Below are 20,908 nucleotides of genomic sequence, written 5' to 3'. Positions count from 1 at the left end.
AAACTAAAATAATTTTCAATAATATTATTTTAAATTCAAAATTAAATATTCAATCAATGCTAAAATTAAACAAAATGATAATGTGGAAACAAAAATTTTACAAGACAAATTAACAATAAAATAGATTCAACACTCAAAACTATATTAATCCTAGACCACATACATACTGTAAGTTTTAGGAATGACAAATGAATTTAAATCCTTGTTTATGAAGGCATACGAATGCAGCAAAAGCATTCAAATCTGCACCAAAAACAATCAGACTGAGATCATTTTACTGAGACCCTTCTACAGTTGCATTATAATATCCATGACACAGACTGATTTTCATCTAAACTGATATACACACACAATATGAATAACAAAGAAAGCCATGAAAGGCCAGCCGAGCTGACATCTATCTTGAGACTCTGAGAAGTCACCAAGTTAAATCCCAGAACATAAACAGCATGATTTCGGTTATGAAAAGCCGCTCTGTGGTATTTGATTAAGAACGGATGTTAATTCGAGGAAATTTGCTAAAGCCGTGCACATATGCGAGTTTGAGTCACCTCTTTTTCCATCATTTCGTGTCCTCTCTCTATCCTCCCATCAATAAAAGTGGCAACACGCCAAAAAATTTCCAATTAATTTGAGCTGTAGTCCAGCTAAACCCACCTGAGCCAATGACTCACCTGCAGGAAGAAGAGGTGCTGTGTTATATCTTGCACCAGTTCTTCTTCAGCATTCTCTGGGTAAAACTTGGCCAGGAAATGAAACACTATGGGCTCTTCTTTGGGCATATCATGATCCAAAACCTATTACAAAGATAAGTCATGATAAATGTTGTGCTGTGCCTTGGAAACTTCATATACACTGACAATAAATTACTAAAAAAAGTACCAAGACACAACCACGTTTTTGGACATGATAATACCATGTCCTTTTCGGACATCTACTAATGTGGTATTATAGTATTCTTTAAAGCACAATGAAAAGAACATGGTACATGAATAGGTTAAAGCTTTCAGTATCATAATATTACCACGGTAATACCGCAGAGTACTTGTTTTGTAAGGGTGATGGTTTGGTTTGGTTTTCATGATAGTCTGTTTTTATTTACACTACCATTCACATGTTCGGACTCAATAAGATGTTTTAATGTTTCTGAAAGTTTATTTTTTTACTTTTATTTTGAAAGATAATGTACACTACAAAGTTTTTGAACAGTAACAGTGCTCACCAAGCCTGCATTTATTTGATCTTAAGTACAGCAAAAACTGGAAAAAAAAATTTGTTAATTATTTTTACTATATAAAATAACTGTTTTCTTTTTGAATATACTTCAAAATGTAATTTATTCCTGTGATTTCAAAGCTGAATTTTTAGCATCATTAATCCAGTCACATGATCCTTCAGAAATCATTCTAACATTTTGATTTGCTGCTCAAAAAACATTTATTATGTTGAAAACAGCAGATAGATTTTTCAACAAGTAGATTTTTCCAGGTTTCTTTGATGAATAGAAAGTTCAAAAGATCAGCATTTATCTGAAATAGAAAACTTTTGTAACATTATAGATGTTACAAAAAAAGAAAGAAAAAGTATACTGACTCCAAGCTTTTGAATGGTATAGTGTATAATGTTACAAAAGCTTTTTATTTCAGATAAATGCTGATAATAAAAATGTTTCTTGAACAGCAAATCAGCATATTAGAATGATTTCTGAAGGATCATGTGACACTGAAGGCTGGAGTAAAGACGCTGAAAATGCAGTTTTGCTCACAGGAATAAATTACATTTTAAAATATATTCAAATAGAAAGTAGTTATTTTAAATAGTAAAAATATTTCATAATATTGCTGCTTTTGCTGTATGTTTGATTAAATAAATGCAGGCTTGGTGAGCAGAAGAGACTTCTTTAAAAAAAAAAAAAAAAAAAAAAACATTAAAAATCTTACTGTTCAAAAACTTTTGACTGGTAGTGTACATCATTACACAATTTAATAAGATCTGTAAAAATGTTTTAAAAGCCTAATTAAGTAAATTAGAATATCATAATATCTTGATCTATTATACACGACAAAGGAATAATTTTTCCAAATCATTTCCTCAAGCATTTATCAGACTAACACTATTCTGAAAGCACAAGAAAGTCTAAAAATGATCAATTTACCTTCTTGTCCATTTTCAGCCATGCCACAGTGTCTTTGACGTCAAACCGCAGACCAAAAAACCAGGTCTCCCTGAGTCCCAGTGTCCGGCACACAAGTTCAAACAAATCCTTTCCTTTCCACTTCAGCTGTCCAAACAAGATTACAAAAAGGTTAGTAACATGAAGCTGTGAGGAAAAAAAAAAAAAAAAAAAAAAAAAAAAAAAAAAAAAGTGCATTATGATCCATAGGCTGAATTTTAAATTATTTTTAAGACTCATAAAGGCCAGGACATATAGACAGACAAGGCCTGAACACAATAAATCCCCAATTTTAATTTCAAGAAGGCTTTAAAGGAAACAACCTAAAAACTCTCAAGGGATTGTGGCAGACTAATCGAATTCAGACTGACCACAAATCTGAACAGCACCAGTATAATGAACAGCGACATTCCCCCGAATAACCTCATTTCCACAGACCATGTGGACACAAGGCTGAGAAATGAATCTGAGCGTCATTACAAAGTCACTGCTGTCAGCAAGCGCATTCACTCGTTTACAGACATATCGGTTCATCTTTTATCAGGAGGACTACTCTCAAGAGGCCAGGAAAAAAAAATTACCATATTCAATTGGCAAAGAACTGCGGACGCATATCAGTTGCTTATTTCTCATTAAAATGACTTTAATTGTCTTGTGTATACTGCATACTTGAACAGAATCAATAAAGCAGCAACAAAACATTCATTATTACTACCAAATGCACCTCCATAAGGCCGCATCTTTATCATTAACTTTAGAAATAAGGGTCAAATTATTTCTCAACAGCACTGGGGAGATTACTGACAAATTGTATTCAGATTACACTAAAAAAATACTGGGTTAAATACAACCCAGCGCTGGGTAAAATATGGACAAACCCAACAACTGGATTGTTTTGACCCAGCAACTGGGTTAAATGTTTAACCCAGCCTTCTGGGTAGTTTTATTTAACTCAACTATTGTTTAAAAATTACTATATGGCCGGCCTAAAATGAACCCAAAATAGGCTGTAAATTAAGAATCAGACTATATACACTCTAGTAATTACTAGAGGCATCAGTAATAATCAAAAGATAAACACTGATTAGTAACCAATTTATAAATGTTTATTTAAAAAAAAACTATTTAATTATTATTTATTCAACTTACTAATAAATGTTTATGTATTAAACATATTGATAAATGTTATTTTCTAGCCTAGTGGTTCATTTTAAGCAAGAAATCTAGACATTTTTAAGCAATAGTTGAGTTAAATAAAAATACCTAAATTTAACCCAACTGCTGGGTCAAAACAACCCAATCACTGGGTTTGTCCATATTTTACCCAGTGCCAAGTTGTTTTAACCCAGCATTTATTACATAAAAATATCTGTAGTTAGTAAACTCTGTTGGATTACACATTTCAAGTAATGTATTCTGACTACTTTTCATTACTTTTAGATTTTTTTTGACCTAACTTAATTTTATTTTCAACAATAAGTGCATTAATGTTTCTCAAACTGGTGTTTGTGAAGGACCTGCACCAAAAAAATAAATAAAAATAAAAATTACAAGTACTTTATTTTAGATGATTACGTAATCCAGATAACATGTAAACACTTACTGTTTCCCAATATTAGAAGAGTCCATTTAATAACATTAAAAAATCAATTTGAAATCTGCAGGTGTATATTAGCAGAATAACAATTAGAAAACTCATCTTGTTAGAATAATTCTCTTGTGTAGGCATCTGTGCTCGATTAGCCTTGTCATTAGTACGATTCCGGTATACAAAGCATCATCTGGACCCAGCTGAGCTAGGTGCTACTGTCTTGTGAACAATATACTTGCCACATATGTCACCTTGAATGATTAAAGTTTATGACACAGAGGAGAGAACCTTGCTGTTATAAGTACTGACAACTTCCAGAGAGTATTGCAAACATCATCAACACCACAAACTGTATTAGCATAACAGGGACAGGTGCTTTTCAAGGTGCGGTTTCATCTTGCCTAATGTTTATGTATGAGAACATATGACAATATGCTGCCATCCAGAGACCAACCAATTAAATATGCTGATGCTTCCCCTCTAGAAAGCTGACGGCTGCCTTCAAGGACGACCGTCAGCTGGTGCAAACATTCACAGAGAAATGAGGTGTGTCTGTGTAGAAAAGCGTTCACTCACTGTTCTAAATATTCAGTGAAGTTATGTGACTTTTCAGGAAAAAAAAAAAATGAAGTACTGAAAACTTGACAGCATAACAGCACAAGAAAAGTACAAAAGCAGTAACCTCAAAGTCAAATTCCTGTCTTTATCCACTATTGAACCCCAGGCTATTACTCCAAATAAGATTATATTGACTGAGCTACACCAAGACTGTCTTTCTTGTTACACAGTGCAAGATTACATGAGGTCAGTACTATGTACAATACCTTTAGCACTCAGATGTCTTTAAATTTTATCCTATAGCGCAAAAAAAAAAACACAAAAACAACAACAACAACAACTTGGTGTTTTTAATATCAAATAAAAAAATATGCTGTGCACTTCTATTAAGTTTCACATGACAACGTTATACTAACACCCAAGAAAATATATGAAACACATTTTTTCGAGTGCCAATATATATGGAATCTGTTGTGCATTGTAACGACCATCTTCCGAGATTCATTTTTACTTTAACAGCATGCCAAGAAAACATTTAGGAGCTGAAATAAATAAAACCGGCTTTATGGTTTTTCCTCTAGTTTCAGGATCTTGGCAATGTTATTCATAACTGTTTAGGGACCATTTTCTGTCATTGCGAAATAATATTTATCACTATATACCCAAGGCTTCTGGAAATAACATAAATTGTGGTTTAGCAAGCCCTGTAGATGACTTTAGTGATGAGCTATTATCAGCTATCAATGGTAGGCAATAAAATCTCAATGACTGTGCAGGGAGACAAATAGGGTTTGTTTTATAAATCCATGCTGCCACCAAGTGGTGGTGTTTAGGAAATACGAAGATGCACCAAAATATAATATCAGTGAAGCTGAAATCAAATGCAATGCTCCAAATGGTTCAGATGCAAAGGGATATCTGGGTTGTAAGCTGAGCCCTGAGTTTATATAACCAGTAAAATAATGCACTTATGCAATGCATTTATAATGCAAGTATATGGGACAAGAAACTGCAGAGGATTAAATGCTAAAACACACACTGTTTTGATAGTATACCAATAAGATGTAAACATTACAGGGTAACATGACGCTGTGACAGAATTGCTTATCGTGTCAGTAACAAGTTAAATCCAATATTTATCTCCCAGCCACAACTATGTAAATTCAGTAAATCCAGTGGCTTTTACATAACATACACAAAATACCAATCTGTTTATTTGAAGGAAATTACACTTTCATGAATTACATTACAAGAAGTTCATCTGCCTGAAGGGTTTCACCACTAAGGATTTAGACAATTTTAATACTCAAACAATACATTTTCATTCAAAAGAATAATTATAAAACAAACTCCACTTCCATAACAAAAATGTACAGATCATGTACTCACCCCCTTGTCATCCAAGATGTTCATGTCTTTCTTTAGTTGTAAAGAGGAAAACATTTCAGCATTTTTCACCATATAGTGGACTTCTATGGTGCCCTGAGTTTGAACTTCCAAAATGCAGTTTAAATGCGGTTTCAAATAATCCCAAATGCGGTTATAAGCAATCCCAGTCGAGGAAGAAAAGTTTCATCTAGCGAAACGATCAGTTATTTTCATAAAAAAAAATACAACTTACATACTTTTTAATGTCAAACGCTTGTCTTGTCTTACTCTGCCTGAACTCTTTTTTTTTTTTTCGGTTCATGACAGTTAGGGTATGTCGCAAAAACTTCCATCTCATGTTCTCCCTCAACTTCAAAATCATCCTATATCGCTGTTTTACCTTTTTTGTTAAGGTTGTTTGATCTTTAGTCTTTGCATATTCACTTTGCAAAGACTGTGTACTTCTTCAGCGAAGAACCGCATTTGGGATCATTTGAAGCCACATTTAAACTGCAGTTAAAATTCAGGGCACCATAGCAGTCCATTATATGGAGAAAAATCCTGAAATGTTGTCCTTAAAAAAACAATTTCTTTACGACAATTTCTTGAAGACAGTAAGACACGAATATCTTGGATGACAAGGGGGTTTCTTTAAATTTTTGTTCTGGAAGTGTTTTTTTGCTTTTAAATCCATCCAAACATCTTGTGCCACAGACTCCTACTGCAACTGCATTACTTGAAACAATTGAAACTGATTGTTTCTACAAACTAAGGAACAAATGTTTATGGTAATCAACAATATGTCACAGTGCCTGAACCTCCAACACTGCTTTAATATTTACTGGAGATCAAGATCAATATCACAAAAAATTGCCCCATAAAAATGCCAACCAGAACAGCTACATCTTGCTTCCTCAATTCTAACTATACATTTAATTTTGTATCCAAAACCACTTTTTAGTACACGATGAGACACCTTATCGGCATATTATATAACAACAGAACCATGATCCCTCAGAACCTCATTACCACTGTAGGAAATACTGTTAATGAGTGTGAAAGATCAAAACAGAGTGAGAGACAGGCAAACAGACAGGCAGGCACTGAGCAGTACACAGGGTCTTGTGGAGTGGGACCACCGGGCCTCATGGGACATTAACTCATGGTCCCCGTCTGTCACGCTGTTCTCTTACTACCATCTGTTTTCCCTTAATTCAAAAACACTCCCTGTGATGGTTTGTCTGTAAAAATAGGGCATCTTCCTGCAAGAAACTCAGTGGAAGTTATGTGCAAATGAAATGCAGTTCCACAGAGGAGTCCTCTGTATGCCTGCAGAACTCCCACCGGATTCACCGTTTGTACAAAACACCTTTATACATAGGAATGATGATTATTGCCATACAGGATGCTGCCTGCTTTGTAGATTTGGATGTTTGTTTTAGTCCTACAATAGCGATGTAGGACGTTTTTGATGTTAAAGAAGAAAATGAGACAGGAGTTTTTTGACATACCCTAACTGTATTGACCTGGATTACACAGACTAAGCATGCGCATAGCAGAGACAAGACAAGACAAGAGCATTTGAGGTTAAAAAGTATATAAATTGTCAATTTGTTTTGAAAATGACTGATCGTTTTGCTAGATAAGACCCTTCTTCCTCGGCTGGGATCATTAAGAGCCATTTGAAGCTGCATTAAACTGCATTTTGGAAGTCTAAACTTGGGGGCACCATTGAAGTCCACTATATGGAGAACATTCCTAAAATACTTTCCTCAAGAAACATAATTTCTTATCAACTGAAAAAAGAAACACATTAACATCTTGGATGACAAGGGAGTGAGTAAATTATCTGTAAATTTTTGTTCTGGAAGTAAATTTTTCCTTTAATATTAAAGGGATAGTTAACCCAAAAATGAAAATTCTGTGAGAAATTAATTACTCACCCTTATGTCATCCTAAACCTGTAAGACCTTCGCTTATCGTTGGAACACAAATTAAAATATTTTTGATGAAATCTGAGAGCTTTCTGACCCTGCATACACAGCAATGCAACTGAAATGTTTTACGGCCCATAAAGGTAGTAAGGACATCAATAAAATAGTCCATGTGATATCAGTTGCTCAACAGTAATTTTATGAATCTACAAGAATACTTTGCGTGTAAAAAAAAAAAAAAACATTTACAATTTCCTCTCTTGCATGTCAGTGTCAGACTGAGTTACCAGAGTACCACGATGCATGCATGTGATTCTGCTGACGTAGGGGCCAGCGTTCTGACGTAGAATCTGGATGCACTGCCCCTTATTTTCAATCAGCAGAATGCACACACGTGTCATGGTACTCTTGTGAACGCACATCAGCTGACACGGAAGCACCAACATTTTTCAGATTTGCATTTATGATAAGAATCACTGGCATTTCAAGTCAGTGACATAAAACCTGACATTACATTACATGACATTTATTAGGCAGATGCTTTTATCCATTGCAACTTACCCAAGGTATACATTTTATCAGTTCATTTATGCTTTGAGAATCGAACCCATGACTTTGGCATTGCTAATAGTGTGATCTACTGTTCGAACTACAGGAATACAAACCACTTTTTTACCTGCCTTTTCAAAAGCCTACTGTACCATATATGATATACAACTTTCCTCTAAATTGCCAACATACCCAAAATTTGCCAAAAAATCTTTGTACACAATTTATTGTAGGCCTTCTTTCAACTATTTATACTCTTTTAGCAAATAAAAGGCACTTTAGTATGATTCTAAAAACATCCCCTTTCAGACTGTGATGTAAGTGTCTGTTGCAAAATTGTTTCTATAAAGAGAAGTGATTCAGGTTTATTTGTTTTTTTTCTTCTTCTTAGAAAAATAGTGTTAAAAATAACTATCAAATATGATACATCACTCTTCAGGAACGTTTATTTATGTCTTAATCATCTTTATATTGCACTGCAATATATGTTTTGCCTCCACAATAAAAATTACAGTCTTACTAAGACATATTATTGGGAGATTTCGACTTGCAGCTGATATGTACATGCATTTTATGTACACTACCAGTCAAAAGTTTTTTAACAGCAAGATTTTTAATTTTTTTTATTTTTATTTTTTTAACTTTTTTTATTTTTAATGTTTTTTAATGTTTTTTAATGAAGTCTCTTCTGCACACCAAGCCTGCATTTATTTGATCCAAAATACAAACAATGCAAAAGCAGTAATATTGTGAAATATTTTTACTATTTAAAATAACTGCTTTCTTTTTTTAATATATTTGGAAAAGTAATTTATTCCTGTGATTTCAAAGGGGGAATTACAGAAATTAATACTTTTATTTAGCAAGGATGCTTTAAATTAATCAAAAGTGATGATAAAGACATTTATAATGTTACAAACAACTTCTATTTCAGATAAATGCCGTTCTTCTGAACTTTCTATTTATCAAAGAAACCTGAAAAAAAATCTATTCAACTGTTTTCAACACTACAGGATTAACTTACTGAAAATGACATTTTATTTAATTTAAAAATCCCTTAAATTTAAATATCAGACATCTTAGAATATCGTGCACAAGTGATATAGACCACTTTTATAGTGCTTTTCTAATAGCTTGGCAATATAAATCACCATCCACTTTCGCTGCATGCAAGCTGTAGCTTGTACTCATTTTGTGTTTAACAGGGGAAAAAAATTAATACTGGATCGGAATGACATGAGGGGAATAAACGATGACACCATTTCCATTTTTTGGAAGAGCTATTCCTCAAGGCCACTGAACTGCCTCTGTTCGAGCATTAAAGCAGCTTGAGGAGACAGGGATGTCTTGACGCAGATCCCCTGGAGAAACAGGTCAGGCTGAGTGACTTGCTCAAGGGCACAACAACAGTGAGCGAGGACATTAAAATGTCGACAGCCTGGTGCCTTCCCCGAGTTAAGCTTACATGCCCCCCGGTTACTGGTGAGAAGCATTGATCACTGCCAGTACAGGTTTGGTTATAGGCTACAACAAGTTTAATACCAGATATGTATGCATTCAGTGACATAATTCTGTCATAATTCAGATAGCTTAAAAACACATAACATTTAAAAACAAAACTACTCACCTCACAGCTGAACTCTAAGTCTGCATCCATTGTAACAACTGTGACGTTGAAGGTTTTAGCTTGTTTCCTCCGAAGGGAGTTGAGCCCCATTTTTGATGCAAGGACACTTGCCATAATAGCTGCTAATGGGAAACTTTCCTCCTCTTCAGAAACAACATAAACCTGTCGACTAACTATCTATCTGAAGCATAGCTTATGATGAAAACAATAGAGTTTAACTCTGGTTAAAAGCTACAATTTAGCATTACTGGCAAATGTAACAATAATGTGATTAAAGTGCATTTCTAAAGGCAGGACGATTTCAAAGCACCTGCGTTAACTGGTAACTAGTAGTCGGACACATATTATCCCTTTTACTTCCTCTAAAGCTCCATTAAGCCTGTAAGAAGATAATGGAAAAAGACAAGAGCACAAGTTTATCAGATAGTATCTGAGTACATGTACAATAACAACAGACAAAAGAAGCTGCTTTTAAACTACTGTAAGCGTAAAAACCTATCTAAGTGACAGACATCTGATGACAAACATTAACATATGAGATAACACTTAAGTATTAATTCGTGTAGCAAGATACCAACTTTTACACGACTTCTCAACATTTTAGGTGCTCATATATGCTTGTTTAGGCTAATCTACGGTTTCATGCCTCATTGTTTTTGTTGTGTTTTTAACGAAATTGGCCTGACAACTTGTAAACTGGTTGCTAACTCACCTGTCGAGCTGTTAAAACAGCTGAATTCGCGCAGTGTGTATGATTCACGCCCGTTTAAACACCTGACACACAAACACAGCTGCTGGTTTGACTCTTATCAGGCCAACAAAACTGCAGCTGAAACTTCGCGTGCGCGTGCACGAGGAGGCGGGAGGACATGCGCAGTAGCGCGCGTCATTCAGCTATAGTTAAAAGCCATTTGTTTTGTTTTGTTTTGTTCTTTTGTAATCAGGGATAATACATGTAACAGTACTACTAAATAAATAAATAAATAAGTAAATAAATAAATACATTTCCGTAATGTAAAGCTAAGACGCAGTAAATTTCCAAGTACTGAACATGCTGTAAATGTAAAAAAAAAAAAAAAAAAAAAACAGCACGTTTTGTTTTTTATAACATAAAACGATTATTACTTTGAAAACATTTACAACTTATTAAACTGTTTATTATTTATTTATTACTTGTAATTGTTGTTTATAATAATATAATTAGTATTAATTACAAATTAAGAATGTAAATGCAATTAATCTAAATAAATAGGTAAATAAATAAATATTTTCGTAACGTAAAGCTAAGACGCAGCAAATTTTCAAGTACTTAACAGGCTGTAAATGTTAAAAAACAGCACTTGTACATTTGTGTCATGTTTTTTAATAACATAAAACGATTATTACTTTTAAAACTTTACAAATTATGAATTCATTACATTGATTTGTATTAATTACAAATTAAGAATGTAAATACAATTAATCTATATTAATAGATAGATAGATAGATTAAATATTTAATGCAAAAAAATTGATATTATTTCTAGATTGTAATCTATATTAAATATATATATTCTTTATAGTAAATGTTTAATGCACTCCAATCTAAATGTGTATATTCGGATCATTTCACTCTACGCTCAAAAGTTCAGCCCTTTGCACCAGAAATGGGCGTGGTTTCGCTGACAATCGGGCGGGGCTTCGATGAGGTCATCGGAGTAAACAGAAAAGATGGCGACGCCATACACGGTAGATCGTGTTTTAGGGACAAACGCGGTTATTTCAGAGAGTTTCGCCAAGCAGTTAACCGATTTGCCAGCGGAATTATTAGAGCATATATTGTGCTTCCCCGTTCTAAACCATATCGACATTTGCAACGTTTCCTGCACGTGCAAGAGGCTGCATGACGTGTGCCATGGCAGGGGAAAGGTCTGGGCGCATCAGTACAAGCTCAGGTTGCATAAATTAAAACATTTCTAAAGATTGATAACTCCATTAACCTCCAGTTTATCAACCATAAGAAATATGTTTGATCCCTGATAGGTGGTTTAAGATGTGCATTCAGTGCGTGACTTGACAGCTATCAGGTCGTGTTCTCATTCTGCTGATGCACCAAATTTGTCCTGTGTGCACAGGCAGAGATGCATAATATGTGATGCTTCATTTTCATAAGTTCACCTCCTATATGTTGAAAAAAAACTGAATGCACTTATAATTGTTAGTAATGTTAAGTGACCTTGAACACAGAAATGTATGATATTCTAATGTGCTCGTATTTAATTAACATAAGCTTCTTTAAATATAAGTAGTTTTAAGGTTATTACATTTAGAGGTATTATAGTAACGGTAACTACTATTGTATTTTAGCATATTTTGTAATTTACTTGTAAATTACAGTCTTTAGGTAGATTTTGCATAAAACCGAATTGACAAAATGTACCCTGTGCTACAAGTATTTATTTATTACTTGTTTTGCAGTCTCATTTAAGGAATACATCTAACATATTTGCATTCCCCTGGTGAAATCACATTTATATTTTTTCTTTTTAAGGTCAAACATTGTTGTGTCACTCATATTTTAGGTGGCCCAGGCTGCAGAGATTTTATCAGCAGAATGAGTCATACGACTGGCTGAAAGAATTCAAAACCCGGCACATGGTTGGTCAACAGATAAGAAGAACAGTGGAGTCTATTTCCAAGAGGTTCTTCACAGAAGTTGTAAGTGACCTTAAAAGAGACTAAATTACAAAACAGTTTGTCATTTTCTCAAAAAACTGTAATCTTTCTGATATGGTTATTATGCTACGGTTGGACAGGTATATTTGTACGGTAAGTTGGATTTAATCAGTTTTTTTTAGCAACTAACCCAGAGATCTGTAACTCAGCCTTGCGTTGGTCAGGTTCTTGGAGACAGCTTTGCCGAAATCGAGTCTCTTGGTGCTCCAGAACACTTCTGTGAGGATGAACTGCTTGGCATTTTGAACTCGGACAAAAGGTTAGAAATGAACTCACGTTAATATAATTTTATTTTCTTCTTAACACATAATGGTTTAACTGAATTTGTGAATTTCCTTCTTTCCCAGGAAATGTTTGACACTTAAGTACTATGCAAAGAAAATCCTGTACTTCCTCCGGCAGCAGAACATTTTGAGGAATTTGAAGGTTTTCCTTGAGCGACCACCAGAACAGCAATCAGCCCTTGAAGGTAATCTGATGTACCACAAAAGAAAGTAAATTCTTATTTCTTATTAAAGGAACAATTCACCTAAAAGGTCAATTTTGCTGATAATTTACTTACCCTCAGGCCACCCAAGAATGTAGGTAAGTTTGTTTCTTTATCGGAACAGATTTAGAGAAACTTAGCATTATATCTCTTGCTCACCAATGGATGCTGAATGGGTGCCATCAGAATGAGAGTCCAAACAGCTGATAAAAACATCACAATAATCCACAAGTAATCCACAACACTCCAGTCCATCAGTTAACACCTTCTGAAGTGAAAAGCTGTGTGTTTGTGAGTAACACTTTTTGGGTGAACTATTCCTTTAATAGAAAAATATAAAATAATTATATTATACTGTTTTGTCTTACCAGCGACAAGGCAAAATGAAGGCCAGATGGCCAGTTATCGTATATAATAATCATAGCTCAACTACATGCATAATTAAATTGAAATGTGTGCTGAATGCTGGGCTTTGTAATATTATCAAAAATGTTCTGATACACTACCAGTCAAAAGTTTTTGGACAGTAAGATTTTTTATGGTTTTTTTTATGTATCTTAAGTCTCTTCTGCTCACCAAGCCTGCATTTATTTGATCCAAAGTATAGCAAAAACAGTAACATTTTTAAATATTTTTACTATTTAAAATAACAGTTTTCTTTTTAAATAGATTTTAAAATGTAATTTATTCCTCTGATTTCAAACCTGAATTTTTAGCATCATTACTCCAGTCACATCATCCTTCAGAAATCATTCTAATATTCTGATTTGCTGCTCAAAAATATTTATTATTATTATGTTGAAAACAGCTGAGTCAAAAAAAATTTCAGGTTTCTTTGATGAATAGAAAGTTCAAAATAACAGCATTTATCTGAATAGACGTCTGTTGTAACATTATAAATGTCTTCATCTTTTGATCAATTTGAAGCATCTTAGCTAAATAAAAGTATTAATTCCAAGTTTTTGAATGGTATAATGTATAATGTTACAAAAGCTTTTTATTGTAGATCAAAGAATCCTGATAAAAAAATTTACTCAACTCTTTTAAATACCATACCGTTTGTTTAAATTCCAATACCAGGCGCGGTTTTGGTTGATCAGTATTGCAACCCTCTGGCTGAAATCACTCTTGAGAGCATATCTGCGCAGATAGAAGAAATTACAGACAAGGTGAAGAAGTATCTGCGAGTGAAAAATGCCACTCACCCAAGTCTACGAGCCAGTCAAGGTCAGTCTGCAAGGAGAGATCTGGAAAATTCAATTTACTATTCTCATGAGGTCTATTAGTCAGACATGTGTAGCCAGGCTTACGTTCTCCCTGTTGTCCGATAAAAGCTTTCGGCTTGATTTTGATAAAATAAATGTCTTGGAAGACTCTTTAATTTAATTAATTTAAGTTTAATTTTCAACATTTTTTAATCTACTTTGTTTGGACTGCATCAGGCAACCACAACAGTATAGTTGTTCTTGAAGCTGTAGCATCCAATATGTGTCTTCACTGGAGTGTTTTTCCAGGTGACTGCTTTGTTCTGGAAAACCTGGAGTTTCAAAGGCAAGTCATATGTGCTCTGAATGCTGTGCTGTATGACCAGCTACAGTACAAGGGCAATGAGCGTGACTACTACAATCCACTCAACTCATACATACATCAGGTAATGCAATCACATGGACATCATACTCGTCTCCAAAATACTAAATGGACCCTTTTCACAAGACTGTGATAACGCGTTTCAACTGTCATCATCATCATAAATCCTTGTCATTTTTTCATATTTTGATTTTTTTTTTTTTTTTTTTTTTTTTTAAATACATCTATATTTATAACACTATACTTTTTTATTATGTCACCTTTTCATCTAGTTACAAAAAACTAGTTAAAATTCTCTGACTGCTGATATCAGTCTCTCTCAATTTTTTTCCTTTGATTGAAAGTCGTGAAAACATTATCGTGGAGTTTTTCTTTTGCAAAAAATATATTTCTGATACACTCCCATTCACTGCTCTTGGATTTTACCCAACTATGATGACTTCCGCTATGAGAAACCCGGAAATGTGAGAAAGGTCCATTTAGGCAGGTGTGGATAACCAGTGTTAGGAGCAATGCATTATAAGTAACATGCATTACATAAGTAAATTATTTTTTTTTTTTTTTAAATAGAATGTATATTTAATATTGTGCTAAAAAAAGAAAAAAATGTGCATTAAAGCATTGTATTGCATGTGTCAATTTTTAGTTTTAAAGCAATTTTAAAATTTAGACAGAAATTTAGTTTATTTCTCACAATGTGCCCCCTTGTGGTCAGGTGATGCTCCGTCGGACAGGCATTCCCATCAGCCTCTCTGTGCTTTACATGACTCTGGCCAGGAAGTTAGGAGTTCCTCTGGAGCCTGTCAACTTCCCCAACCATTTCCTGCTCCGCTGGTGCCAAAATCAAAGGAGGTGGGCGTTTAACACATTCCAGCTATTACAGTCTATTAGAATGAAATTACATGGCAAACACCAATCAGTTTCAAGTCAGATTCATTTGTATAGCGCTGTTCACATGTTACAAAAATCATGATGTTAATGTTTATGATATCTGAATATCTTATTACCACATTTAGAGCTGTGAGATAATATTATATACATTTTGCAACGATACAAGCAATCAGGCAGTTGAGATTCGCTATATAGTAGTGTATGTGAGTATACTATATATATACAGATAAAGCTAAACATAATATATAAAGAACTGGACGAAAACATAATTTTCATTTTGCATCCAAGATTTGCATAGTATACGTGAGCATGTATCCATGTAAAGTAGGATATACTATATATGCATTACATTTACTATTACATTTACATTTTACATTACATCTGACAATGTAACAATATTGCTTTTCACACAGTATTCTTCAAAAAAAGCTGTGCTTGCATTAAAAACAAAACAGCAGTTTAAGTTGACTAATGAGTTGTTTTGCAGGAGTGATGACATCTACGACTATGTATACATTGACACGTTTGGGAAAGGAAAGCAGCTGGCTGCTAAAGAGTGTGAGAATCTGATCCGACACCAGGTGGGAGCAGATTACTACAGCGCTATAAGCACCAGCGAGCTGCTGCTGCGAATGGTGGGAAATCTGCTTAACATTGGCAAAAGAGGGTGAGAATCACACATGCATTTTACTTGTGAGTCAGTGTGTTTTGAACTGTTGTTTTATATTCATATTGTTGTACTATTGTCTTATGATAATTTCTTTAAATCTTTGCACTTCTGAATGAAGGAGGTGTTTAAACGACATGTTTCATGCTGTTTATATACTCATTAGTAAGCCAGTCAGGGATTTATGCAGTTGTAGACTGTTGTAAATAAAATCAGTTTTTCTTGGCTGTCAGCTGAATTTGTGAAGATGTCAGACCCACGTTTGTTACAAGATGTGCTTGCTTTTGTGTTTTGTGCAGGGAAGGGAATGAGAAATCATATCAGCTCCTGCGGGACTCTCTGGATCTCTACCTCACTATTAACCCTGATAATGTACAATATCTTCTGCTGCAGGCCCGTCTCTACTTCCACCTGGGCATCTGGCCTGAAAAAGTGAGTTTAGTCTCACAGATTAAACTTAAATGTCGTCATTTGCTTAAAGAGTAGTCAAAGATAAAATCTCTTGGCACAGTGGTTGCACATATGCGCTATCACAAGGACACTAGATTGAATTGTTATTTTAATATCATTGAGATGCTGTTATACTTTCTTATTATAGTTTGAACGCGTTTTATATTTTTAGTTCAATTATTTTAGTTCAATTATTAGTATTTTTTTTTATTTTTAGTAGTTTTAGATCATTTATATATATATATATATATATATATTTTACCTAAAGCTTTTTTTTTTCAGTTTTCGTTATTTTAATAGTCAAATTAAACTAGCTGCAACTAGCTTAAATACATTTTTATATTCTATTTTATTTCAATTAATGAATAATTTAAGTAATGATAGAAAAAATGTGGCTTTAATTCAATTTTAGTTAAGTATAATATCACTAAATTCATCTTTCATAATTTCCTAATCCCAATCCTGCTTTCTATTCCATGAAAAAGACGTTTCATTATAAAGCAAGCAACTATTTGCACTAGGTATAAAACAAGGTAATTGCTATTTTGCAGGTAGATACTGTTTGCTCCACGTATAACTGGTACTAAATAGCCCCCTGGTTACCCTGTGTAAACAGTAATAGAAACCATTCACAAAGAGTACAATCAAAACATGCTATTTTTACTAAGAATATTACAATGCCCTGCATCATATTTGCTGAAAAACATCCAATGCTTGTTTTTTTTTTTTTTTACTAATTTTTGGATGCTGATTCCAAAAATAGTGCCTGTTTTGCTCTAGCGTATCACACTTTCTCACAAAATGACTATGCATTGACTGTGCAATCTGCCAACAACTTTGGCTATTTGCACGAAATTAAAAAAAAAAAAAAAACCGTTGGATATTAAACATCGTGTCTCAGTGGTTTTTAAACTTTTTGTTACATAGATCACTTTCACGCCTAACAACAGGCTTATAAGGGAGCGTAAATATGTTGCATTTACATTGAAAATTTCCAAACGAGGATGAATATTGCATTTAATCCACAAAATACAAACTTTATAATCAATGGGAGAAACGCAAAACCACTGTGTTTGTTTGTTTTCTCTCTCTCTTTCTCAGGTGTTGGATATTCTACAGCATATCCAGGCTCTGGACCCGTCTCAACACGGAGCGGTTGGGTATCTGGTGCAGCATACGCTCGAACACATTCAGCATAAGAGGCATCCGGTAGAGCCGGAGGTAAAGAGACGCAGCGTGCCTGAGCACAGGGAAGTACAGTACTCTGTAGGTCTCATCATGAAACATAAGAGGTGAGTTCCTGTTTGGTCCATTCACCCAAAAATGAAAATTATTAAAGTCATTAATTACTGATCCTCATGTCGTTCCAAACCCGTAAGACCTTCGTTCATCTTCAAAACTCCAAAGATATTTTTGATGAAATCTTAGAGCTTTCTGACCCTGCATAGATGGCAATGCAACTGACACATTCAAGGCCCAGAAAGGTAGTAAGGACATCGTTAAAAAAGTCCATGTGATATCAGTGGTTCAACCTTAATTTTCTAAAGCTATTAGAATACTTCTTTTGCGCAAAGACAACAAAAACAACTAATTTCAACAATTTCTTCTCTTCACAAGGACTATTTTAATAATGTCCTTACTACCTTTGTGAGACTTGAACATGTTAGTTGCGTTGCTGTCTATGCAGAGTCAGAAAGCTCTCTTAATTTGCGTTCTGAAGATGAACAAAGGTCTTACAGGTTTGAAATGGCATGAGGGTGAGTAATTAATGACAGAATTTTCAGTTTTGGGTTAACTGTCCCTTTAAAAATTTACATAGCTTTAGGAATATTTGATTGACAGTGTTCTGAAACTGATTTCTCTCATAGGTCAGGCTACAACTGCGTTATCTACGGATGGGACCCTAAATGCACCATGAGTCAGGAGTGGATTAACACTATGAGGGTCCATCAGCTGTCTAAGGGGGCTGATCAGCCATTCTACAACGTCCTAGTGCAAGACGGGACATGTAGATACGCTGCGCAAGGTGAGTTTTTGCATTAAAGGAGAAGTTCGCTTCTCCAGAGCAAAAATGTACAGATAATTTACTCACCCCCTTGTCATCCAAGATGTTCATGCCTTTCTTTCTTCAGTCATACAGAAATTATGTTTCTTGAGGAAAACATATAGTGGACTTCTATGGTGCCCACGAATGTGAACTTCCAAAATGCAGTTTAAAAATGCAGCTTCAAAGGGCTCTAAATGATCTCAGCCGAGGAAGAAGGGTCTTAGCTAGCGAAATGATCAGTTATTAAAAAAAAAAAAAAAAAAAGTACAATTTATATACTTTTTAACCTCAAATGCTTGTCTTGTCTAGCTCTGCAATGTGCATGTGTACTCTGTGTAATCCGGGTCAATACAGTTAGGGTATGTCAAAAAACTCCCATCTTATTTTGTCTTCCAACTTCAAAGTCGTCCTACATCTTTACCTTTTTTTTTTTTTTTTTTTTTTTTTGTAAAGGGCGTTTGATCTACTTTGCACGTTCACATTGTAAATACTGGGTCTGTACTTCTGCAGCGGCGTAGTATGATTTTGAAGTTGAGGGAAAAAAAATTTAACCTACCCTAACTGTATTGACCCAGATTACACAGACTATGCATGCCAATCGCAGAGCTAGACAAGACGAGCATTTGAGGTTAAAAAGTATATAAATTGTATTTTATTTTATTTTTTTTAGAAAATAACCGGTCGTTTCATAAGAGAAAGCCCTTCTTCCTTCGCTCGGATTGTTTAGAGCCCTTTGCATTTTGATGCATTTTGGAAGTTGAAACTCGGGGGCACCATTGAAGTCCACTATATGGAGAACATTCTTGAAATTTTTCTCAAGAAACGTAATTTCTCTGCGACTGAAGAAAGACAGATATGAACGTTCTGGGTGACAATGGGGTGAGTAAATTATCTGTACATTTTTGTTCTGGAAGTGAACTTCTTTAAGCCAAGATTTAAACAATGGAAGTGACTTGATTCTTTGTTTTATTTTAATCTAACATGATTTTAGGTTGTGTATATACTTTTGGAGAATTGTTTATTATCACTTTCTGGTATCTGAAAACTGGGTCTTTGTCCTAATTGCTCTCAATTTCATCAGCATCAGTGAATCATTTATTTTCGGGGCAAATGGGTGAGGTGTTAATTGATTTGAGACAACTGCAGTCTTAAAATGAAAAAGAAACCTTCACTTGCTCTGTTCGTTTGCAGAAAATCTGGAGCCTCACTCCGCCCCACTGGAGATCGCTCACCCTGAGGTCGGCCGCTACTTCACTGAGTTCTCTGACACACACTACATCGCTAATGAAGAGCTCCAGGCGCGTTACCCAGAGGACATGTGCAAGACCCACAGGACTGTAGAGGAGCTCTACCACAGTCTCACCCCAAACTCAGGGCAATCACCGGAGCCCACCGCCAACTTCCAGGAGCACGACTTATTAGATCCGTAGACCAGAATGCCACCTCCTTCCCTTTCTATCCTCCCCACTTTAGATGCGTAGTCATTCACTTTCTCCTCAACTGTTACAACTGACAAGGGACTGAATTTGATGTTTGAAGATCTAGGAATAGTACACCCAAAAATAAAAATTTGCTGAATGTTTACTTAACCTCAGGCTATCCAACATGTAGATGAGTTTGTTTTTTCATCAGAAAAGATTTGGAGAAATTTAGCAGTACATCTCTTGCTCACCAGTGGATCCTCTGCAGTAATTGGGTGCCGTCAGAATGAGTCCAAACAGCTGATAAAAACATCACAATAATCCACAAGTAATCCACACCACTCCAGTCCATCTACTAACATCTTATGAAATGAAAATCTGTGTGTTTGTAAAAAAAAAAAAAAAAAAAAACAAATGCATCAAGGCATTTTAACTTTAAAACAATCACTTTTAGGCAAAATATAAGTCCATAATCCAAAATAATGCTTCATCCAGTAAAAAAAGTCCACTGACATGTGCATTTATGACTGTTTTTGCTTGTAAACTGTGCTTGATCTGTGCATATTTCTCTCCCGATTCAGACAAGATTACTTTTTCATTGGAGAACGTAATATTATGGATAGAGGACTCATATTTTAGCCAGTATTTTTACATTAAAAATGCCTTAATGATGGATTTTTATTTCTTAGATGTTAACTGATGGACTGGAGTGGTGTGGATTATTGTGATGTTTTTATCAGCTGTTTGGACTCTCAATCTGACGGCACCCATTCACTGCACAATATCCATTGGTGAGCAAGTTACGTGATATAAGATTTCTCCAAATCTTTTCCCATGACGAAC

General features: G+C 34.6%; 2 protein-coding genes across 5 annotated transcripts; one reads left to right on the top strand and one right to left on the bottom strand.

Moving 5' to 3' along the window:
• Window positions 1-642: 642 nt before the first annotated feature.
• nf2a (NF2, moesin-ezrin-radixin like (MERLIN) tumor suppressor a) lies at window positions 643-10,660 on the bottom strand. The gene is made up of 4 exons (XM_051109079.1): window positions 10,513-10,660; window positions 9,801-10,179; window positions 2,156-2,281; window positions 643-797 (listed from the first exon to the last, which is right to left on the bottom strand). The coding sequence occupies exons 2-4, from the start codon at window positions 9,912-9,914 to the stop codon at window positions 648-650; spliced, it is 390 nt and encodes a 129-aa protein (XP_050965036.1). The 5' UTR covers window positions 9,915-10,179; window positions 10,513-10,660; the 3' UTR covers window positions 643-647.
• Window positions 10,661-11,484: 824 nt separating this feature from the next.
• On the top strand, window positions 11,485-20,480 carry fbxo21 (F-box protein 21). Of its 4 annotated transcripts, none has more exons than XM_051110115.1 (12): window positions 11,485-11,734; window positions 12,362-12,497; window positions 12,680-12,774; window positions 12,863-12,984; window positions 14,083-14,229; window positions 14,517-14,653; window positions 15,305-15,441; window positions 15,968-16,147; window positions 16,447-16,579; window positions 17,699-17,889; window positions 18,466-18,623; window positions 19,836-20,480. In XM_051110115.1, the coding sequence occupies exons 1-12, from the start codon at window positions 11,511-11,513 to the stop codon at window positions 20,072-20,074; spliced, it is 1,899 nt and encodes a 632-aa protein (XP_050966072.1). In that variant the 5' UTR covers window positions 11,485-11,510; the 3' UTR covers window positions 20,075-20,480. The 4 variants fall into 4 exon arrangements, with proteins under 4 accessions (XP_050966072.1, XP_050966071.1, XP_050966074.1 ...); XM_051110114.1 differs by having other exon boundaries at window positions 12,665-12,774; XM_051110117.1 differs by having other exon boundaries at window positions 11,537-11,708; window positions 12,665-12,774.
• Window positions 20,481-20,908: the final 428 nt, after the last annotated feature.

Source organism: Labeo rohita, chromosome 5 (genome assembly GCF_022985175.1).
Source record: "Labeo rohita strain BAU-BD-2019 chromosome 5, IGBB_LRoh.1.0, whole genome shotgun sequence".
NCBI classification, from domain to species: Eukaryota; Metazoa; Chordata; class Actinopteri; order Cypriniformes; family Cyprinidae; genus Labeo; species Labeo rohita.
Note: the sequence above shows the minus strand (reverse complement) of the source record. Positions and strands in the feature narration are given on the sequence as shown.

Coding starts and splice junctions, on each gene's coding strand:
- nf2a (XM_051109079.1), bottom strand. CDS start 9,914: ATGGCAAGTGTCCTTGCATCAAAAATGGGGCTCAACTCCCTTCGGAGG. Junction 2,282..9,800: donor ACTTAGAGTTCAGCTGTGAG/GTGAGTAGTTTT, acceptor TTGTTTGGACAG/CTGAAGTGGAAAGGAAAGGA. Junction 798..2,155: donor GGCTGAAAATGGACAAGAAG/GTAAATTGATCA, acceptor TCTTTGTAATAG/GTTTTGGATCATGATATGCC.
- fbxo21 (XM_051110114.1), top strand. CDS start 11,511: ATGGCGACGCCATACACGGTAGATCGTGTTTTAGGGACAAACGCGGTT. Junction 14,654..15,304: donor TCAACTCATACATACATCAG/GTAATGCAATCA, acceptor CCTTGTGGTCAG/GTGATGCTCCGTCGGACAGG. Junction 17,890..18,465: donor CTCATCATGAAACATAAGAG/GTGAGTTCCTGT, acceptor TTTCTCTCATAG/GTCAGGCTACAACTGCGTTA.